General features: G+C 38.5%; 1 protein-coding gene across 6 annotated transcripts in view; it reads left to right on the top strand.

Annotated features, from left to right (window-relative positions):
* The window catches only part of tead1b (TEA domain family member 1b), a 55,377-nt gene that overhangs the window by 31,070 nt on the left and 3,711 nt on the right, over positions 1–20,596 (top strand). Inside the window, exons 4-14 of one of the 6 annotated variants that reach the window (XM_077518448.1) lie at positions 526–590; positions 4,765–4,827; positions 4,918–4,980; positions 8,526–8,537; positions 9,297–9,428; positions 9,712–9,758; positions 10,232–10,293; positions 10,739–10,863; positions 11,494–11,667; positions 17,909–18,049; positions 18,130–18,282. In XM_077518448.1, the coding sequence (XP_077374574.1) occupies positions 526–590; positions 4,765–4,827; positions 4,918–4,980; positions 8,526–8,537; positions 9,297–9,428; positions 9,712–9,758; positions 10,232–10,293; positions 10,739–10,863; positions 11,494–11,667; positions 17,909–18,049; positions 18,130–18,282 (1,037 nt within the window). Of the gene's footprint in view, positions 1–525; positions 591–4,764; positions 4,981–8,525; positions 8,538–9,296; positions 9,429–9,711; positions 9,759–10,231; positions 10,294–10,738; positions 10,864–11,493; positions 11,668–17,908; positions 18,050–18,129; positions 18,283–20,596 lie in introns of all 6 variants that reach the window. The other 5 variants (XM_077518446.1, XM_077518451.1, XM_077518449.1 and 2 more) reach the window with 5 other exon arrangements.

Below are 20,596 nucleotides of genomic sequence, written 5' to 3'. Positions count from 1 at the left end.
TCTGGTCTATTTTAAACCCATCCATCCATCCATTTTCTTGACCGCTTATTCCTCACAAGGGTCACGGGGGGTGCTGAAGCCTATCTCAGCTGACTTTGGGCAGTAGGCGGGGGACACCCTGGACTGGTTGCCAGCCAGTCGCAGCTATTTTAAACCTATTTCCTACATTTGCTACTCTGCAATACAATCAACAGACATGTCTTTCATTGTGTTGGATTTTGAAGAGAATGAGATTTAATTTGAGTGGCTGTGTTCCTAGAGCTTTTTTTTTTTTTTTTTTTTTTTTTAAACCTGTAGTGTTTTCATGCAAAACCAACGTCTTGTGTGTTAACCAGTGTATGTCTGACCATTTAGCCAGCCACACATCGAAAAACATGCTTTGTAATATTATACGAGCTGACCTAGAAAATGTGATCTTCAGCCCAAACTCTCTTTATGACTAGGCACAGTTAAGTATGACCACGTGCAGCCATTGACAATTAAGCGCCACATGACCACAGCTCTTACCATTCCATGTTCTTGCAGGTCGGAATGAGCTGATTGCCAGATATATCAAGCTTCGGACCGGCAAGACGAGGACTCGCAAGCAGGTAAGAAGATAGGGGCCGTCTACATTGCACGGCGGACTAATCCCCTGTCACGGCCATGTCGTGTGAACAGATGTCCCTGGATTTAGACATCTCTGAAATTGTCACTCTTAGTTCTACTTTGAAACACATAAGAGCCTTAGCGGGAGTGAATTTGGAGATGAAAACATCAGTCAGTTTCCCCTTTTACAATTCTATGAACTCATGACCACCCTATTTGCTCACAACGTAGCCTTTAATTTCATACGATAAATCAGCTGAGCATCAATGAGATGTCATGTGAAAAGGAAGTAACCACAGTTACTGAAAATATTCCTTGTCCTTGTAAACCAAATGACAGAGTCCATGCACTTGGCCGTGGTAGAAGTCTTTATTAATGGGAAAAGTCTAAGCCTTAATAATTTGGTACCATCTCTAACCAAAGAGTGTTTTTACTCTCGTCTGTGTTGGGGATTGCGTCCTGTCCTCAGCAGGCTGCACGCACAACTCTGACCACAGATGAGCTCATATTTCGGAGCCAAAATGACGAAATACAGACTACCGTACTCTCACATCTGTAAATGACTAGGGTTGCACCGATACTACTGTTTTCAGACCACATACAAGTTTAGATTCAGTACAAATACCGGTACATGGTAACGCCATTCTATCTTGCAGTTGTACTTTTTTTAAATCAAATATTTTTCAAAAATGCAATGAACATGGTACACAAATACCAAACAATTTAGAGTAGGCGTACTGTATTTTTCTGATTAAGTCTCAATTTTTTGCATAGCTTGGTGGTACTTCATAAGTCATAATTTGCCCCCCCCCAAAAAAAAAGTGTGGAGGCTAGGAGAAAAAAAAGAAAAGAAAAGAACATACATACAGAAAACAAGCAGATAGCAGAATATGAAGACTTATCAAGTATCTCGAGCCATCAATGAAAACATGATTGCCAGTCGCCATGTGCACCTGAAAGTGTTGTCATCCGTGTGCTTTAAGTATCTCCACACACACACGGTTGACATGGCTTCCACCCAGAAGGTAGGTGATATGGTATCAGTGCATAGTAAAATCTGATCAGCGGTATCGGTGCAGCCCTACAGAGGGGTTCGACCTTTGCTAACGTATCCCACAATCCCATGCAGCCGTCTATATAGAGAGGCTGCATTTACTGAGAATCCTATGTTCACAACAGTGCTTGCCATTTCACGCATAATCTATTCCAAATTAGACAGTGGAAAATTAAAATATCAACCAAATCAGGGCGATGGAAAAGTATTTTGAGTCAGTCGACAAAAAAGCTTTTATTCGCTACGAGGAGAAAACCGCTGTAATTGGGGGTGAAGATCCATACCAGATCAACAAGTCTGAGTGTCGTAACGATCATGATATCTTCCCAGCAGTTTCATACCTGGACGTTCTGTGATTATTATTATTATTATTTTTTTGCTCATCACATTTTACACCTTGAAAGATTTCAAGACTACAAGAGTCAAGAAAGCTTAACTATGACCGGTTTGTTTGTGGAAGGGTTCGTGATGCTGCATTAACCAAATAGACAGACAACTGTTATCAAGGGTAGATTAATGCTTTCTCAAGAGTTGTCAGTCCCTGGAATAAGCACTGGAATGTCACGTCAGAGCCTCTTCCTGCTTTGTTGCTCTGCTGGTCTACTTAAAAACAAAACAAAAAAAAACCCAAAAAACCCAAAACATTAATTTAATATAAAATGATATTTTTTAGGTATTATCAGTTTTGTACTTTATACAAAAACATTATTTACAGTGACAACGTACCTAAAAGGTAGTAATCCAAACAAGTTGTAAATCTGTTGATTGTAGTCATCCATGCTCGCCTTCGTAGGTCATGTTTTTTGCTTTCCCATTTCCAGAAATAACCTTTGGAATGCAAAAATTTTTTAATAATCAATAATCATAATAATGCTTTTTTTTATATTTTGCATTTGATAATGGTACATGTAGTCAGCATGATCGCTGGGTGAATGGTCAAATGCAATGAAGGCGTTAACACAGCCTCTCATCATGGCTGGCAATGAATTGTGGGAAATGCGGAAAAGCCTGAACCCCTCTATACAGTAGATTCTTTGCTATGAAATAAATGTTGCAAATACAGAAATAAGGGATGGAAAGGACACGTTAGTATGTCACGTTAGTATGTAAAGGACAGCAACATAATGAATTGTTAAAAGCAACCCATTATTAGTAAAGGCAAAGCAGTTTTGAAATGATTTGGTTATTTGGTAACAAGTGGCTCTAGTCTGTACTCTAACCAAAGACTGGTACTGGCCAGTCAGATGCCTGACTAATTTCTTTTCCATTAACGGTACAATATCAACAATATGGAATGGGAACTGTCAGCCAAACAAGTAGACTGACAGTGAAGTGTCAACAAAACAATAAAGAAACAACCTTCCATGAAATTGACCAAATACAGTAGTCTGTTTTGGAGTCCACTATGAATGGGCGTTTTAATTAGAATACTTGTCTATTTGGACATGACCTCGGAATGAAAGGATACCAAGGTTTGTTAAACCAAAAGTATGTCCTTATTGTAAATTGTGATGTTTCTCATTGTAGTCAAGCAAAATACACTTTTGTTATTACTGTACAGTCAAGACTGCAGGCAGAGGTATACTGGACAGTGCTCAACATGAATGAATACACCACATTTGATGATGATTGGACTTGCCTATGTTATTTTTTTAAGGATATGAAATTATTTTTCCAACATCAAATTGTGTTAGTAAAAATAAACATTTATTGTATGTGCATATTGATGATGAATGGAAATATTATGTTGTACAGTATATGTGTTATGGATGTGTGAAATACATTTGTGTACACTGTACAGTATGAAATGAAAGTCAAGGTTTCATAACAAATATGTTGGCATGTATTTGTTCATGTTGGGCACTGTAGCAACAAGTTAATGCAGTTATTGTGATTCATTTATTCTTGGCAGTATTACACATTACAGCGATGCCTTGACTTACGAGTTTAATATGTTTGATGACCATGCTCATGACTCAAAACAGTCAAGAATATTCATCTTTCCTTATTCAACTGAATGGAAATGTGACATATTTTGCCCCACATTGTGCTCCTACTGGTGTACAAATCTTTCCCAGCAGGGGTCAGTTTGTTACAGGTATACGTATTTACACGAAGAAGACGCTCACTACTGCTCAGTAAGATACAGTAATAATATTAATTATTATTCAAAGATAATAAAGAATATACTGTATGCCTGTTAATATTTTTAATTATCTCTCTAAACGTTAGCCTGTCTCTGTTGTTTTGGAGCATTAAACTAGCAGTTTTTCCAAAGATGTACACCTTGTATAATATATTTATTTTTAAATAATAAATGTGAACTGGGAGTGTTTAAAAAAGCTTGAAGTCACTATTTTGAATAATTGTCCACTAGCTGCCAAATTGCTTCTTATTGTTGCCACATCTATTGCTCGTATCTAAAAAAATTTCTCACGTCAAAGGGAAAAAAATGGCCAAGCGTTGGTTTGTATCTCGATAAACTCGTAAGTCAAGTCATTGTAAGTCAAGGTAACAACAACGCAATGACGTGAGTATGTCAAGGACACTGGAAATGCACCATTCCCACCTCCAATACCTAAAAGTTTTCAAATGAGATTTTTGGAGATGAAAGGAAACCAGGTTAATGGTTAATTTACGACTTTGATATCAACATTTGTTAGAGCCCGCTATTGTGTACAGGTAATAACTAAGGCCTGTCACACTTCCTGTGACGTAAACCTCAACAGATAATAATTTCCACTGATGATAAGAAATCTTCTTTGACTCACACCTGCTAGCGTATTAGCATTTGATACGATTGCATTAACAATGGCACCATATTTTGCACAGGAAGTAAACTTGGCCGGTGAAATGCCTCGTCCAGTTCCCATAAGAATATGAGACTAACCAATTGACATTCAGCACACAGCGGCTCACATCTGTGTGCTCTTAATGTGTTCTAAAGGGGCCTGCATCCTCCTTAATCAGCTCACTTAAGTGACGACGACACACGGGATAATGCTTTATTGGATGCTAGCACGGTGTGCTGTGTGGAGATGCCACTGACCTGCACCTTGTCTCCCTGACAAAGACGTGTGTTCTCGTTTTGTTTATTTTCCCCTTTTCTCTTTTGAATGGAGGTGTCTAGTCACATACAGGTCTTAGCAAGAAAGAAAGTTCGAGAAATCCAAGCTGCCATTAAGGTACGTCTGGCTTTGCCCAGTTACAGGGGGCTTTTCATTGCTATGGTTACAGGCTCTTCCTTTGTTTTCCTCCCCTCCCCTACCCCGCAGGTGTCTAGTCACATTCAGGTTCTAGCCAGAAGGAAATCTCGTGAGTTTCATTCCAAGCTAAAGGTATGCGCTTTTCTGCTTTTGGGCTTGTTTGTTGCTGTGCGTCTGAACTAACACCCCAATGGGACTCACTAATACCTGATGCTGCCCCCGCTTAACCCAAATCTGCTGTTGCCTCTACACCCTTTTACCTTGGCAATCCATCTCACCTTCATGCTCTGTGTTTTTACTTACATCTATTCACTTATTCGTATTCTGAGCGCAGTGGTATAGCCTTTAAAATGTTATTTTATTACAATTGAATATGAGTGTTGAGTATGTATGATTCTAATAATAAATTATTTGGTAACATTGACAAAACTAATTGACCCCCAAAATATGGCAATATATTTTTTGATAACTTGCTAGCATTTGTTCCTTATATTATAACAATAATACATTTGCACGACCAACACATAAGGATAAGTATCTGAGATGAACAAATACATGTATGCCGTTTACAACAACAACAATGCAGTAAATCTGACCAAATATATATTAAAGCCCAAATTGAAACCTGTATTAGAGGAAACTATATGATAAGGTTAATGATCAAACATCTGACCCAATAAAAAGTGACTCAAAAGTCACTATACAGTCCTTTTTTCTGGTTTGTTTCAGTTTTTATTCAGACTGACTGAAGCCATCAGCAGTTCACGGCTTAGGCTTTACAAACTGTCTCAAACAGCACTTTAGCCCTGTGCGGATGGAGTTTACCTGGCTTTGCACAAACGCCTGCTCTAGGAGTTCTGTGTTTTCATCAGAGGTGATTCTAGCAGCTCCACCATGTCAAATTGTCAAGAATTTTTTTTTTGTAGGCTTTTGCCATTGATAGTGTAAATTATACTATTGGTGGAGCATTGTTATGGTCATAAATCTTCTCAATCTGGCGCAGAACTTTCAGGGACAAGACTTCTTGCCAGTTGGCAATTTTGCAACACTGTTGGGGAGCCATGGGCAAGGGATTGATGTGCTTACACAAACTGCAAAGCCTAAGATGTTATATGCTGACGGCCTCACGTCTGATTGATACTTGAAACAAATTTAAAAAAGGAAAAAGAAGTTTATAGTTACTTTTGTGACATCCTGTTCATTGATATTGATGTGGTTAATACATACTGGAGCTTACTTATGTTGTTAAGCTGCCAGAATCTTAACTGACTCTACACAGTAAATTCTATAGAGTAAATGTGACTCTATTTTGAGAGGGGTCAAAATAGACTCAGTTTTAGAGTAGGCTAAGATTTACACTAGGAAGAGAGTAAAATGAAAAAAATAAAAAAATAAAATAAAAATCAGTCAAAGGTTTCCTACAGAGAGTCACTGCCTTTTGTTCTTTATTAGCCAGACGTTTGATTTTATTCAAGTGGAAGGATGCCATTCCTCCCTCAAATCATCCCCGGATAAGGGATGTTATGCAGAATCTTAAATTGGAAAAGATTAGATGTACACTCAACGGATCCATTAACAAATTCCACAAAACCTGGGACTCCTTAATAACATATGTGAACAATTTACCTGGTCTGGAACTGTAAATCTGAATTGCATCATCTGTTTTTGCATTATGTCTATAATAGCTACGAAGTGCACTTTTGTTGTTGTTGTTGTTGTTGTTTTTTGGTGTGTGTGTGTGTTTTTTGCTCTTTTCTATTTATGTAAGTCCAATATTGAACCTGATCTGTTTTTGTTGGGGTTGTTCATATTTGTTATTTGTTGGATAAGATTGTTTCATGTGATAATGGAAAATTACAAATAAAGTGTTCACAAAAAAAAAAATCACTCAAGGGTTGAGGAACAAACTCACAACCTTCAGCTTGGAAGACTGCCACACTACCACTCTTTATTTTACTCTCTTCCAAGTGTAAATATTCTCTAAAACTGAATCTATTTGGTCCCACTCTAAATAGACTAATTTACGCTACAGAATTGACTGTGTATGCTAAACTGTGTTAATGTGGGGAAGCATGCTGGCATTGGCTGTTTGGTGATTGGCTGAGAGCGCCAGCGCTGATACACTTGCTCTCTAAAGGGGGCATGACAAAACGGGGGATGTGTGTATAAATGAATTAATAAATTAGAGGCACACCCTTATTTGACAGTGCAGCCTAACTTTCCTCTGCTGTCAAGGGCTCAGCTGATCGCATTCAGAGTGCAGAATGGCTGACAAGCAGGCAGTTTAGTGAAACGTCTTTAATGCTATCTGTCCTCCCCTCAACCTGTTGATAATTTAACAATGCTCTCACAGTATTGTGGCTTGCACTTGCTTCCTTCCTTTTTTGGGGTGGTCCCATTCGATTTTTTTTTTCTTCATTTATTCTAACATTGAAAAATTACCTAGGAGGGCATATGAAATTGAACAAACTCATTGTTCAAGAACAAATTAAGTGAATGAAGAATGAAACTGCCATTATGCTTTTCTCCTTCAGGTGTTGTACTATACATTTTGACTTTGTCACTTTGTTGATTCACTCCCAGTATTTCATACCCAGTAATGACGCCTCATTAATCTGTGGTGTGTCTATGTGTAAAGAGCCACAGAGAGTGAGGCAGCCACATGAATGCATGCCCTTTCAGAGGCACAGGCAGCTCTGTGAGGAAAAACAGATGGCTTTTGTATGAATCTCTGTCTTTTCTCATTTAAAGCAAATTAGACTCCAGTAGCAAAGAGATCTACAAGTGTGCCCTTCCTTTTTTTTTTGTGGACAGAGGGGAGGGTGGGGGGTTGGTCATCACTGAAAACCTGCTGTTTCTACTCATGTCTACAGCACCTCAGTAAAATTAGTAATTAGGCTACTGTTGTTTTTGTTTCAATTAGTGAAAGGTGAGAGCGGGATAATCACATAGAAGCTGTATTTAAAAAGATAATTTTCTTGATGTTGAGTTTTATGCATTACTCTTCAAACATTACTTGTTCTTAGACTACATTGACCAGAAATGCATTTACAGTATTGTAGTGAAAGAGTAATATTAAGGATTTAGTGGAAAATCTTTGTGTGTGTGTGTGTGTGTGTGTGTGTGTGTGTGTGTGTGTGTGCGTGCGTGTGTGTGTGCGTGTGTGTGTGTGTGTGTGTGTGGGTGTGTGTGTGTGGGTGTGTGTGTGTGTGTGTGTGTGTGTGTGTGTGTGTGTTCCTTGCCTTTTTCATGGTGATAGAGATTGGGATTGATGAGACAGGGTTATGCACTTCTAGTGATGGATATATAAATTACTTCTAGAAGTTTTTATGATTCCACACTAATTTGGTATTAATTGTATCAGGCAATTCCATACAAAAGAAAACTACAAAGGAGTATGAAGGCTGCTGAAAGGGGGGATTTGCGAATTAGGCACATGAATAGAATTCCAAGAATAAAGTTTCAATTTTACAGGGGGAAAAAAAAAAAATATGTGTCCACAAAAACACTCCCTGATTCCAGCGTGACCCAAATACTCCTTTGTGGAAAACGTAAACTGAAACCATTGATGCAAGTAATAATTTTGTTTATGCATTTATATGCACTGGAGTGTTTACAGTGATTTTTTCTCTACTTTTATTAGATTTAACAATGTAACCCTGTTTGTTTGTGTTTAGGTTACAAGTATGGTAAGTATGAACTTTTGTTTTTTTTGTGCTGGGTCCTGCTCTGCCGCTGCTTAGTATTGTGCCTGTGATTTTGCAGTAGTGAAAGGATTTTCCAATGCATTGGTCCCTCTGTGTGCCGTCCTGCTGTTGTTGCACTGTCGCCAGACTCACCGGCATCGGCTGCCAGCATGCTTACCCTTTAGCATCTCTGTATGCATTTACAGCTTCAATTTAAATAACTTTCTAAATGCCCATTATCGTCAAACCAAGTCTAGAGGCACTACTTCAAGCTGTCACTGTGATTTGGTGTTTCAATATGCACATCTACACGGCATTTTAATTACATCTAGTGCAATGATCAAAAGAGATTCTTAGCTGAGAGGAATCTGCGTTCTTCAATTTTACTCAGCATAACTGTTTCTAACATGCAGGTTGTCGAAGCCTTGATAGAAGTGCTGCTGCCACTGGATGTGTGTTGTTTTTTTTTGTCAACAAGCAAACTTTTGCTCAAGTGCATACCACCACTTGTTATTGTGAATAGGAATCCACGTGTTCACTCTATTTAAAAAAAAAAAAAAAAAAAAAAAAAAAAAAAAAGCTCACGCTTGAAAAGCCACGCTGTTGCATCTTCTTTTAACCTGCTTGTGTTGTTTGAGAGGTCACTCGTGCTTTCAGTGTGTTTACTTGGCTCTGGTTGTTGCTACCTATGCAACATGCACTATACCACCCCATCGCCCCCCTTCTGTGCGAGCACTAAGCCTTTTGTGTCTGTTATTAAAGGACCAGGCCGTGAAGGACAAAGCCCTCCAGAGCATGGCCTCCATGTCGTCAGCTCAGATCGTCTCTGCCACGGCTATTCACAACAAACTGGGGCTGCCCGGCATCCCGCATCCAGCATTCCCCGGAGCAGGGGTGAGGGCCTCGCACCCAGACAACCCGCTATTGATCAGCCCTGTTCAGCTTCACGCAGTGCAGCCATGAGGCCCGCGCCGGGGCCAAATCACGTTACACACCAGGCTCTGCACAACCGCCCCAATCAGATAAGCACATGATCAGAAAGGGTGCGAGCGGAGATAACTTCTTTCCCAGAACACAGAGCCATTTTCATCTGGCCACAAAATCGGATGGCAATTGGCTGTTCTTTGTTGTTTGTTGTCTATTAATATCTTATTTGTGATTGTATCTTATTCTTTAGATATGGCAAGGGATGATATCAACGAGTCAGCCGGGATCCTCACAAGAGTAAGTGTGCTCCTTTGCTCAAATGTGAGGTTTAAACATAATTAATAGTGTTTAATCAAATAAAATTGTTGGTACCACTTCGTTAAAGAGAAAAAAAACCCCACTGCTACTGACAGGTGAAAAAGTTTCATTGATAGTTACAAATATTGTTTGATGGCAAGATTACCTCAAAATATGAAGTTAACGGTATCATCAATTTTCTCTAGGCCAGTTTCATAAGTTTATTGTTGTTGTTGTTGTTGTTGTTGTTGTTGTTGTTGTTGTTCTGTAGTGCCCAAAAAATACAACAAAGTCTGATTTTCATTCTATAGATAATATTCAGCAGCTTTGTTATATTACATTGGTCAGTCTCATGTATTTTAAGGAAAATTGTGGGTTTTTCATTCTTTAGCAGAGTGATGTGTGTATATGTCATTATTACATTTAACGTTATAATATGGGCACATTTTCATGGATTTGCTGGCTTCTTGCAGCATCAAACCCTTCACCCAGCAAGCCTACCCCATCCAGCCTGCAGTCACAACCGCAATTTCAAGTGAGGATCACTTACACAACACACTTGAAGGAATTTTATGACCACCAAGGTGGAACAAGCTCATCCCTTCGTCTACTTTGTACAAAGTATTTACTACAGTCGACCCCCACTCTTTGCAGAGGATCAGGACCGGGCCGGCCCACAAATAGTGAAAACCCGTGTATAATTCACATCCATTGAAATGCATTGAGGAAATTAAACTCAAACAAATTAAAACACCCAGAAATCTAAGAGGAAAAAAATACATTGATAAACATGCAATATTTGCTTTCTACACCAAACGAGGTAATGGGGGATTTTATTTACAGTACGATAAAGTTAATTAATCTCAAGTCAAATTCATTTTTTATATCATTCCAAACTCATAAAGTAGGCATTAAGCACAAAGTTCTGCATTTTAAGAGGATGAAATCAAGAACATCTCATTATTCTATTGTCACTGTAGGCTACGAGCCCACAGCCACTTCTGCTCCGACAGCACCGGCATGGCAGGGCCGCTCTATCGGTACAACCAAACTGCGACTGGTGGAGTTCTCTGCATTCCTGGAGCAACAGAGAGACCCTGACTCTGTAAGAAGAGCCTTAAATAAAGAACATGAAATACCACAATTTTAAGGTGTTCTTTCCCATCTCTTATTATGTGGTTTATTTCTTTGTAAATACACTGGGACTTTTTCAAAGAAAGTCAGATAGTGACCTGAAAGAGAGGAAAGAACTTGGGACAAAATAATTGTCCTTTTTATTAATCAGCTGTGAGCCTAAACTTTTTCTTTGCATATTATACACGCACTTAGTCATTAATCTTTTTAGTCAAAGGAAAGTATGTTGTTGTTGTCTGCATTTGATACTACATCCAAGTTGTCATAAGTCTTCCACTCCCTTTGACTGGTTGCATTTGCCCAAAAGGCAACACATTGGAAAAGTTACTCAAACGGCACCACCCAATCTGCTGTTTTATGGACACAACAAGGAATTTACTTGCTCCACTTGTAAAACCACTCTAAAATCTTGAATGAGATAAAGCCGAAGCTTCAACTCCTTAGTCTGTGTTTTTTTAAACACAATCATTGTTTTCAATGAAGTAATCTTCTTTCTAGTCATAAAACTGAGACCAACTATAAACTGAATCGATCCTCATTGAAATTCAGTTTGCTTCACCACAATTTGTGACTATAGTACATCTTTTATTTGTCCTTTTAGTACAACAAGCACCTCTTTGTGCATATCGGACAGACAAATCATTCCTACAGTGACGCCCTGCTGGAGTCTGTGGACATTCGCCAGATTTATGACAAATTTCCTGAAAAGAAAGGAGGACTGAAGGAGTTGTACGGAAAGGGCCCCCAGAATTCTTTCTTCCTTATAAAGTTTTGGGTGAGTGAGATTATAATTCCAGCATTCTAGCTCATGCATGCCATTACACATTTCCAGTAATGTTTTTGTTTAACACCTCTGCCATTGACTGTCAATCACAAATCTAATGCTGCTGTTGTTGGATTTATGATTCAATTATGCATTCAGCAGCTGGGAGTGGTTAATAATGAGCATAAGAAGGCAGAACTTGTATGTTCTGTCTTCTACGGTGAAATTTTGGTTGAGCAAGCAACTACTGTATTCAGTTTTTCTGGTCGACAGTGATCATTGGTTTTCACAATAAAGGGAAGCTACAATACAATAAATAACATACCGGGCGTAGACAATATTTTGCCAAGTATTTTTTTTTTAAATCTAACTTGTTCGACCATGTTACAAAATATATCTAAGAGGCTTTTTTTTTTTGGGGGGGGGGGGGGGGGGGGTCGGGCAAATAACTGAGGATAGGTTGAACTATAGGTGAACTCTGAATGCTGAACTGAGAATATGCAGGGGTCCACGGCCAACAGCCAAGATTTTTATTTTTTTTTTGCTTAATTTGTTATTTTAGCTTTTTACTTACAGGAATACAATTTTTATTTTTAGTTTGCATACTGTCATCAACTTTGTATCTACAGTGCGGGACAAAAGTTTAGACACACCACATTCAATGTGCCATTTGCTTTATTCTCATTACTATTTACGTTGTTGATTCTCACTGAAGGCAAAATAAAACTAGGAATGAACACGTGGAGTTATGTACTTAAAAAAAGGTGAAATACGGACTCTGAAAACATGTTTTAAACTCTTGGCATTCTCACCTGGGAACTCCTTCAATACTGTTGGAAAACCATTTCAGGTGACGATTATGTTCTGAGGGATCTCAAAAGCGCAGACCCAAATAAGATTTTAACTATTTATTCACATAACATTGAGAGACGTACAACAAACTTGACTAGACGAGAAACAATGAGAATGCATTGAGAATCGCGAGACGCCAAGTCCCCTTGGGCTGTGGAGATGCAACCGAGGTCCAGAAGTAATAATCCAACAAACACTTCTCGGTTTGGGTTAAATAGACAGTGAATTGATTGGATTGGCTGTGGCTAGACATGTGGGTAACAGGACTGACATGGAATTATCTGATTGGATCTTGACCAAATAAAGGGATTAAAGATTCTTGACATCGCATAGCGTTTTTCCAGTTGAAACCAGATGATGGTTACCAGTTCAAAACAGATACTTGACCTCACGGTCATGACCCAAACATAACCCTTGCATGACCCAAACTTAACCCCGGCATGACCCAGTCATGACAACTATTTTTGAAGCTCATCGAGGGAATGTCAAGAGTGCAGAAAAAATAATAATAATCAGAGCAGAGGGTGACTATTTTGAAGAAACTAGAATATAAAACGTGTTTCCAATTATTTCACGTTTTTTAAGTACATAGCTCCACGTGTTCATTCATAGTTTTGATGCCTTCAGTGAGAATCTACAATGTAAATAGTCATGAAAAGAAAGAAAATGCATTGCATAATTTGTGTCCAAACTTTTAGCCTGTACTGTACTTTTTTCCTCTTTATTGTGTGTAATTTTCATTGTTCAATTATTTAAATAAAAAATAAATAAATAAATAAAAAGATCACCGAGTGCTATAACACATTTAATGAACTCTGCATCAATTATTTTTTTTCAAAGACTAAAATGCTCAGTTTTGTCTTCTTTAAAGCATTGCTAGCTATGTGTCAGTAATAAAGAACATTGAAATAAAGCAACCGTAAGGCACATCTCCAAATTTGATGCAGGGCCATTCTACACCTACAGCTGCAATAACTGACACATTTCATAATTTCTTTCATGTCGATCAAAACTGTGTAAATAATTCTTTGATATATCCCTTAACTTGGGGCTTGCATCCAGCGAGCATTATTAGGGCCCGAGCAGCGACCGCTGCGAGGTCCCTATTGTTTTTCAAGGAATTCTTATTATTCTTCTTCTTTTTATTTGTTATTATTCTTTTCCGCAAACAATCACATTTTTGAGACACTAAACGTGAACGAAAACTCACCAAACTTTACACACACGTCAGGCCTGGCGAAAAATTTGATATTTTAAAGTCGCCATAGGTGATAACAGAAAAATGGCTCCATAGCGCCACCTACATAGGTTAAACAGATCCCTGGCCCGCTACGATTGTCCGACGGCTATGAAAATTGTGTGGCACCTGTAGCACATCCAGATGAACAAAAACCTCTTTGATGTGTGTACCCTAAAATAGACAGGAAGTGAGATATGAGTATTTAAATGTCCAATTTTGGCCAATTTTTGCACATTTACAGGGGTCATACTTTTGCCTGCTTCTCCTACACGGTTAATCCAATTGACTTCAAACTTGGGATGTACCATCTCAAGACCTGGGACAACACCATGGTAAAAAATCTAAAGTTTTCGACATACTATATGACGGCGGTGGGGCATCAAATTTAGAGTTTCAAAACTCTTACTAAACGTAGTATTGCCCGTTGTATGTTTAACCTAGAGCTACGAAAATTGGTACACATATGTAACAGACTATGACCTACAAAAAAGTCTGTTGGTGCCATATGCTAAACCCAACAGGAAGTCCGCCAGAGGCGGGGCATCAAATTTGGAGTTTCAAAATTCTTACTTAATGAAGCATTCCCGGCTGTACGTTTCACCTAGAGTTACCAAAATTTAAAGACATATGTAACAGCCCTCAAGGTACAAAAAACTCTTTTTGAACCATATGCTAAACCTAACAGAAAGTCCACCATTTTGATTTACTTTGGAACATGTTGCCATTTTTTTGGCCATTTCATAGGGGTCTTATTTTAACGAACTCCTCCTACAGAGTTTATCCGATCATCTTCAAACTTGGTGTGATTCATCTTAAGATGTTGCCGATGAAAAGTTATTGAAAGCTTTTTATTTCGTCGCACGCTGTTGTCGTGGCATGCACTGTTGGCAAAGGAAAAAAATTCTTCTTAATGAAGAATTCTCAGTTGTACGAAGCAGCTAGAGCTACGAAAATTTGTAGACATATGTAACAGCCCACGATGTACAAAAAAAGTCTCTTGCTGCTTTGTGCTAAACCCAACAGGAAGTCCCGCAAGGGCCGGGCATCACTTTTTGAGCTAAAAAACTCCTCTTTAACGAAGCATTCCCGGTTGTACCTTTCACCTAGCGCTATGATAATTTGGAGGCATACATAAGAGCCCACGATGTACAAAAAAGTCTTTTAGAACCATATGCTAAGCCAAACAGGAAGTCCGGCATTTTGATTTACTTTGCTATTTGTAGCCATTTTTTGTGGGCCTTTTATAGGCCTCATATTTTCTACAAAACTTATCAGATTGTCTTCATTCTTTGGCATGTTTCATCTGAAGTATTGCCGGTTATACGTTTAATCTAGAGCTACGAAAATTGGTACACATATGTAACAGACTATGATCTACAAAAAAGCCTGTTGGTGCCATATGCTAAACCTAACAGGAAGTCCGCCAGAGGCAGGGCATCAAATTTTGCATTTCAAAATTTTTACTTAATGAAGCATTTCCGGCTGTACGTTTCACCTAGAGTGACCAAAATTTGAAGACATATGTAACAGCCCTCGAGGTACAAAAAACTCTTTTTGAACCATATGCTAAACCTAACAGGAAGTCTGCCATTTTGATTTACTTTGGAACATGTTGCCATTTTTTTGGCCATTTCATAGGGGTCTTATTTTAACGAACTCCTCCTACAGAGTTTATCCGATCATCTTCAAACTTGGTGTGATTCATCTTAAGATGTTGACGATGAAAAGTTATTGAAAGCTTTTTATTTCGTCGCACGCTGTTGTCGTGGCATGCACTGTTGGCAAAGGAAAAAAAAATCCTTCTTAATGCAGCGTTCCCAGTTGGACGAAGCAGCTCGAGCTACAAAAATTTGTAGACATATGTACACATTTGTCCACATATATATATTTACATATGCATGTAAAAAAATTATGTCAGGCTAAACTAAATGGTTGATTAGGCCCCACACATTCTCACCTTACCATACCCGGCCCTCTTTGCAAAAGGTTTGAACACTCCTGGCCTAAACCTAGGTGTATACTCAAATGCATGCACGCACATAAAGCCTGGAACAAAATGTGTAATTTAGAGGGTTCTTGTTTTGTTTTTTGTATTCCTTATATTTCATGTCATTATACTTGACACACTATTTTTACTACTCACTGAATCAGTTATAAGAACATTTAATTGATACAATCCAATCACATCCTAGAGAATTGAAAACACATTCAATCATGAGGTTGTTAAGACACATTTACTTCTGTAGCACTTAACCACAAACAAGTTGCGACATCCCCTGATCTAACCCCTCCAACCGGGCAAGGAAAAACTTTCAGGGGTCATATTTTAACGAACCCCTCCTACAAAATTTATCCGACTGTCTTCAAACTTGGTGTGTTTCATCTTAAGATGTTTAAGATGCAAAGTAATCGAAAGTTTTTTATTTTGTAACACGCTGTTGCCATAGCAATGCATTGTTTGTCAAGTGCTGCTTTTTTTTTTTATACACATGAAAACTCATGGAACTTTGCAAACACATCAGACTTGTCATGAACATGAATTTTCAGAGATTTATTGTGCAATTTGAAATAAATAGCGCCCTCTAGACCTTTTTATGAAGCATTTCCGATTGTATGATTATGCTAGACCTACAAAAAAGTATTATGTAGCCATTTGCCAAACCAAAGAGGAAGTCCGCTATTTTGATTTTATTTTGGGAATTATACATAATTTTTGGCCTTCTTCATTAAACTTTGCACAGACAAGGCATGGAAAAAACTAACATTTTAAATGGTCCTTGTTCCATGTAACAGTACCCCAACGTGCCAGTACCCTGACGTGCAAGTAACCCAACGTTGTGCTCAATAGCGCCCTCTATGCATTTTTATGGAGCATTTCCAATTGTATGATTCAAGCGATACACAACTAAAGATGACTTGACCTAGATTTGTGAAAACTGGGAGGCATACCTATTAGCTTAAGACCTACAAAAAGTATTCTGTAGCCGTATGCTAAACCTAAAAGGAAGTCCGCCATTTTGAATTTATTTTGGGAATTGCGCACCATATTTTGCGTTTTGATTAAACTTTGCACACACAAGGCTTGTCAAAAACATTTTAGATGGTCCTTGTCCTATTTGACAGTACCCCAACGTGCCAGTACCCCGACGTGCAAGTACCCCAACGTGGCACGCCTTTGCTGTAGCGATGCATTGTTTGCAAAGAATTTTTTTTTTTTATATGATTCAGCTAGATGTGTGAATATTGGGAGGCATACCTATCAGCCGAATACCTCGACAAAGCATTCCATAGCAATGTGAACAAACACAAAAAGCATGGCAAAACATTTACAATTTAGACGGTTTCTTATGAAACAGTACCCTAACGTGCCAGTACCCCGACGTGCAAATACCCCAACGTGGCACGGGTTGCGAGGGCCCTTTATAGCTGCTCGCAGCTCTAGTTAAGATTGTGCTCTTATTGTTTAGAGAATGCTATATTTGGATGAGCATAGCAGGAGAGCTTTTGATCAAAGCTCTCGCTAATTCAGTCTAATATTTCCAAACAATGGCGTGACCTGGTTGCGCCGCATAATGGCTTTTTAAACATTGTACGTATTCCCTCCCCGATGCAAAATGCTAACTAGCGGCGGCCAACAAAGTAGAGACCGTGTACTTGGACCAAGTCCCCTCGCATTCCTTTTGAAGTGACCGGCCAATCTAAATTTCAAATGAAAGGCAGAATCTGCACAATAATGAATGTATAACTGCTCTGCTTAATGAAGGAGGAGAATGTCGGAGGCGGACGTCTCCGCTTTTTGTGGCCGTAATTAACAGGATGTGCGGGCTGTAGAGACTGGCGGCCCTCTGGGAACATGGACGGTCAATTTTCTAAATCACTCTTTTAATGTTGCTTGAGCCTCTTCACTATTTCCACTAGGGACATCCTTGGTCTGCTTTCATTTGAATTGTATGCTCATTATTCTGTTGTCAAAATAATCAGATTTTAATTGGCTTTTTTTCCAAAGATGTTCACTCGGTTATCATGAAAATGTAGCAGAAGAATGAAACGCTGTGGTCTTATCATAAGTTGCCAAACATTTGGACATATGCGAGATGATCAGTCTCTCAAAATGTTGTTGATTTGTTCATTTTATGCATTTTTTGTTCTTGTGCTTCTCAGGCTGACCTAAACTGCAACATTCAGGACGAGAACGGATCTTTCTACGGTGTCACCAGTCAGTATGAGAGCTCAGAGAACATGACCATCACGTGCTCCACTAAAGTCTGCTCCTTTGGCAAGCAGGTGGTCGAGAAAGTCGAGGTGAGAAGTGTCTTCGTTACGCTTCACCAGCGCCAGATGTGTACTTGCTAATTTTTGCTGCATTTGTCTTTTTCGTTCAGACCGAATATGCGCGGTTTGAGAACGGACGCTTCATCTACAGGATAAGCAGATCTCCCATGTGTGAATACATGATCAACTTCATCCATAAGCTAAAGCACCTGCCTGAGAAATACATGATGAACAGCGTGCTGGAGAATTTTACTATCTTATTGGTAAGAGATGATCCTCCTCATCTTCTTTTTCAGGCCATGTACAGTGTTCAGCATAAATGAGTAAGAACACATTTAGTTTCCTTTCAGAATCCAGATTTTTTTTTTTTTTTTTTTTTTTGGAATACTATACTACCAAATACTCCCACAAATGTGGGCCATAGATTGCAAACAAGATTTGTTAATTAGTACACACAAAAACAGTAGTCTTCTTCACAAATTTGTTAAATACATTTTTGCACAATTAAGTAGACCCTAAGAAAAAGTGACAACTTGTTAATTCCAGCCCTAGCAGAGATGTTGGTATCCATAAAAGTCATGGAGGTTATAGAAAATACTAGCATTTATTTATTTATTTATTTATTTTTGCATTAGTTGGTTTGATTAAACTGAATATTTTGTAATCTATGCATTCTATTATCAACCTTACTTTCATGTTGTGAGTTAAAGTAGCACGAAGGAACTTTTCAACTCATTCACTGCCAGTCATTATAGAAATTTTTTACATTTCCAATACTCACGTGATATTACATTCAATAATTATATATAAACCGAATCTACCAAATAACAGAATAGACTCCCTACTTTTTGTCCCGTCCCGTTCTTTTATAATTGACAGCAGAAAAATGTAGGTTTGCCAAAATACAGCCATTTCTCCCATGGACTCTGAAACTGTGTTTATTTCCTATAAAATGGGGCAATGATGTCATCTACCGGTGGTTGGGCATCAGTAAAGTTGTTTCCAAGTTTGATATTTACAGTGGAGCATGCTCAGATTCGCCCCCATTTAGCACCGCTCTAAAAAATACAATTGACAAGTATACTTGTCAAAGGCAGTGAATGAGTTAATAAAATATTTTCATAACTCTTCTGATAAAATATTGACTTAAAACTAGTTGAAAGGTACCTTTGCCATGGCCTGAGGGGGTCTGTATCATTTTTACTGGCACGAAGCAACTTTGAGGAACACTGCCACACAAAAAAAATACAAATGTGCCGACTGCTTTATGGCATATGTCACTTCTCTCTTTGATCATTTGTTACAAAAACAGAAGTCAATTTGTGAGTTTGTGAGTTCAAAAACAACTTACTTGTATACTTACTTATAATGTTTGTTTTGTTCTTGTTTTACTTATCGTATTCTTTACTGCATGACCGATTTCTGTCCATGTACAGCAATGTACTTTGTACACAGCAATGTTTTTGAGTTGAGTTGTATGAAATGCAACAGGTGCATTCACAAGTTAATTGCTGCCATCGATTGGAAGAGCATTTCATTGTTCTTCCTCAATGATATGTGGCTGGTATAAATAGAAGAACATGGAAACATTTTGTAGTAAATAATTTTCAGACCTGTTAACGCAAGTGAAATTGGGTTATTTCCAGGCAGAGTGGTTCAGAATTACTCAGGTCTGACTTTGACCATGTTTTTGTGCCTTGCATATGTCCTCCACAACCCAAGATGTGTGTCGACTGTGTGCGCCTGAAAGCCCAGAGAGGCGCAATGTTGTCCCAAACAAAAAAATGAAGATGTGCCCATTTTTACGCCAAAATAGGGCCCCATTTGTCAAAAATGGGGTCATAAACAAGTCGAAGTCATAAACAAGGCAAATAAAGAGCCCCAGTGTGAAATTGAAAATACTAAGAAAGTGATAAGAGCAAATCCCTTTAAGCATTGAAACTTCAAGGAACAATGGGCCGTCTTCAATATGTTGCGTCAACAAGTTTGTTTTGAAAGACTTATGGACTTTTTTTTTTTTTTTATTCAATTGTGACTTTTACCAAGAGCACAGTTGTTTATTTTTGGGACTTTTTTTTTTTTTTAACAACCTTTTCTATACTGCTTAACTCATTAACTCCCAGCCATTTTCGCTGAAGCAACCCCCTTGGCTCCTGGCTGTTTTACTGGATTTTGACTCATTTTGCAAGGCCAACAGAATATTGCGGTCTATTGCTATAAAAACATGGAACCTACCAAAAGATTATCGGGGTGGGGTAGTATATTTATATCTGCTTCCATTTCCCAAGTTTTCATCAATATTCACATTCCTGGTGAAAACACTGACAAAAAGAGCTTTTTGCAACATGGCCCTGGCTGATCTCTTATACTCTGCTGCCACCTGCTGGCCGTTTTTGTAATAACTTCCATTGCTTTAAGCCACCTCTTCATGTCAGAAACTGCATCAAAACTAGTGTTGTTCCGATACTGATACTGGTATCGGCAGAGGTGCCGATACTGCATTAAAACAGTGGTATCGGTATCGGTGAGTACTCACAAGTAACATGCCGATACCATTAATTCCAACGCTAATATAGG

The sequence above is a fragment of the Festucalex cinctus genome, chromosome 4 (assembly GCF_051991245.1).
Source record: "Festucalex cinctus isolate MCC-2025b chromosome 4, RoL_Fcin_1.0, whole genome shotgun sequence".
Lineage (NCBI taxonomy): Eukaryota > Metazoa > Chordata > Actinopteri > Syngnathiformes > Syngnathidae > Festucalex > Festucalex cinctus.
The sequence above is the reverse complement of the archived record's forward strand: the minus strand, read 5'-3'. Positions and strand labels throughout refer to the sequence as shown.